The sequence below is a fragment of the Fonticula alba genome (assembly GCF_000388065.1).
Source record: "Fonticula alba strain ATCC 38817 unplaced genomic scaffold supercont2.4, whole genome shotgun sequence".
NCBI lineage: Eukaryota > Rotosphaerida > Fonticulaceae > Fonticula > Fonticula alba.
The window spans coordinates 1155052-1155437 of NW_009242974.1; the positions used below are offsets into that span (position 1 = coordinate 1155052).

The 386-nt window shown below is 64.5% G+C and overlaps 1 protein-coding gene across 1 annotated transcript in view; it reads right to left on the bottom strand.

Moving 5' to 3' along the window:
* Positions 1-386, bottom strand: part of H696_02786 (hypothetical protein) — a gene marked incomplete at both ends in the record, with an annotated part of 2643 nt that extends 2257 nt beyond the window's left edge. The window contains one exon of the mRNA XM_009496684.1: positions 116-386. Coding sequence (XP_009494959.1) covers positions 116-386 — 271 coding nt within the window. The remainder of the gene's footprint in view (positions 1-115) is intronic.

Below are 386 nucleotides of genomic sequence, written 5' to 3' on the forward strand. Positions count from 1 at the left end.
GGGGGGGGGGGATCCCGGCGCACAGAAGGGAGGGACAGCGGGAGAGGGGCAGAGGGCGAGGGAGAATCTCGGCGAGGAGCAACCCCCCAAGAAACCAAGAGCCAACTGCACGTACCATGCTCATCCGTGCCTCCGGCAAAGAGGACTGGTGTGCCCTCAAGCCTGCGCCAGCGCGCCGCCAAGTCGCCAAGCACCGAGGTGTGAAGATGGCCAATATGTGGATCGGCGTTCACATAGAAGATGGGCAGGGTAATCAAATGGGGGGCCGGCTGGGCGGGATCGGCACAGCTTGACATGTACGCTCGAGGACCGGCGACCGCAGCTGGACGGAAATAGGCACACATTCGGGCCTGGTGGGCCGCCGCTCGCGAAAGGCCACGGATCAT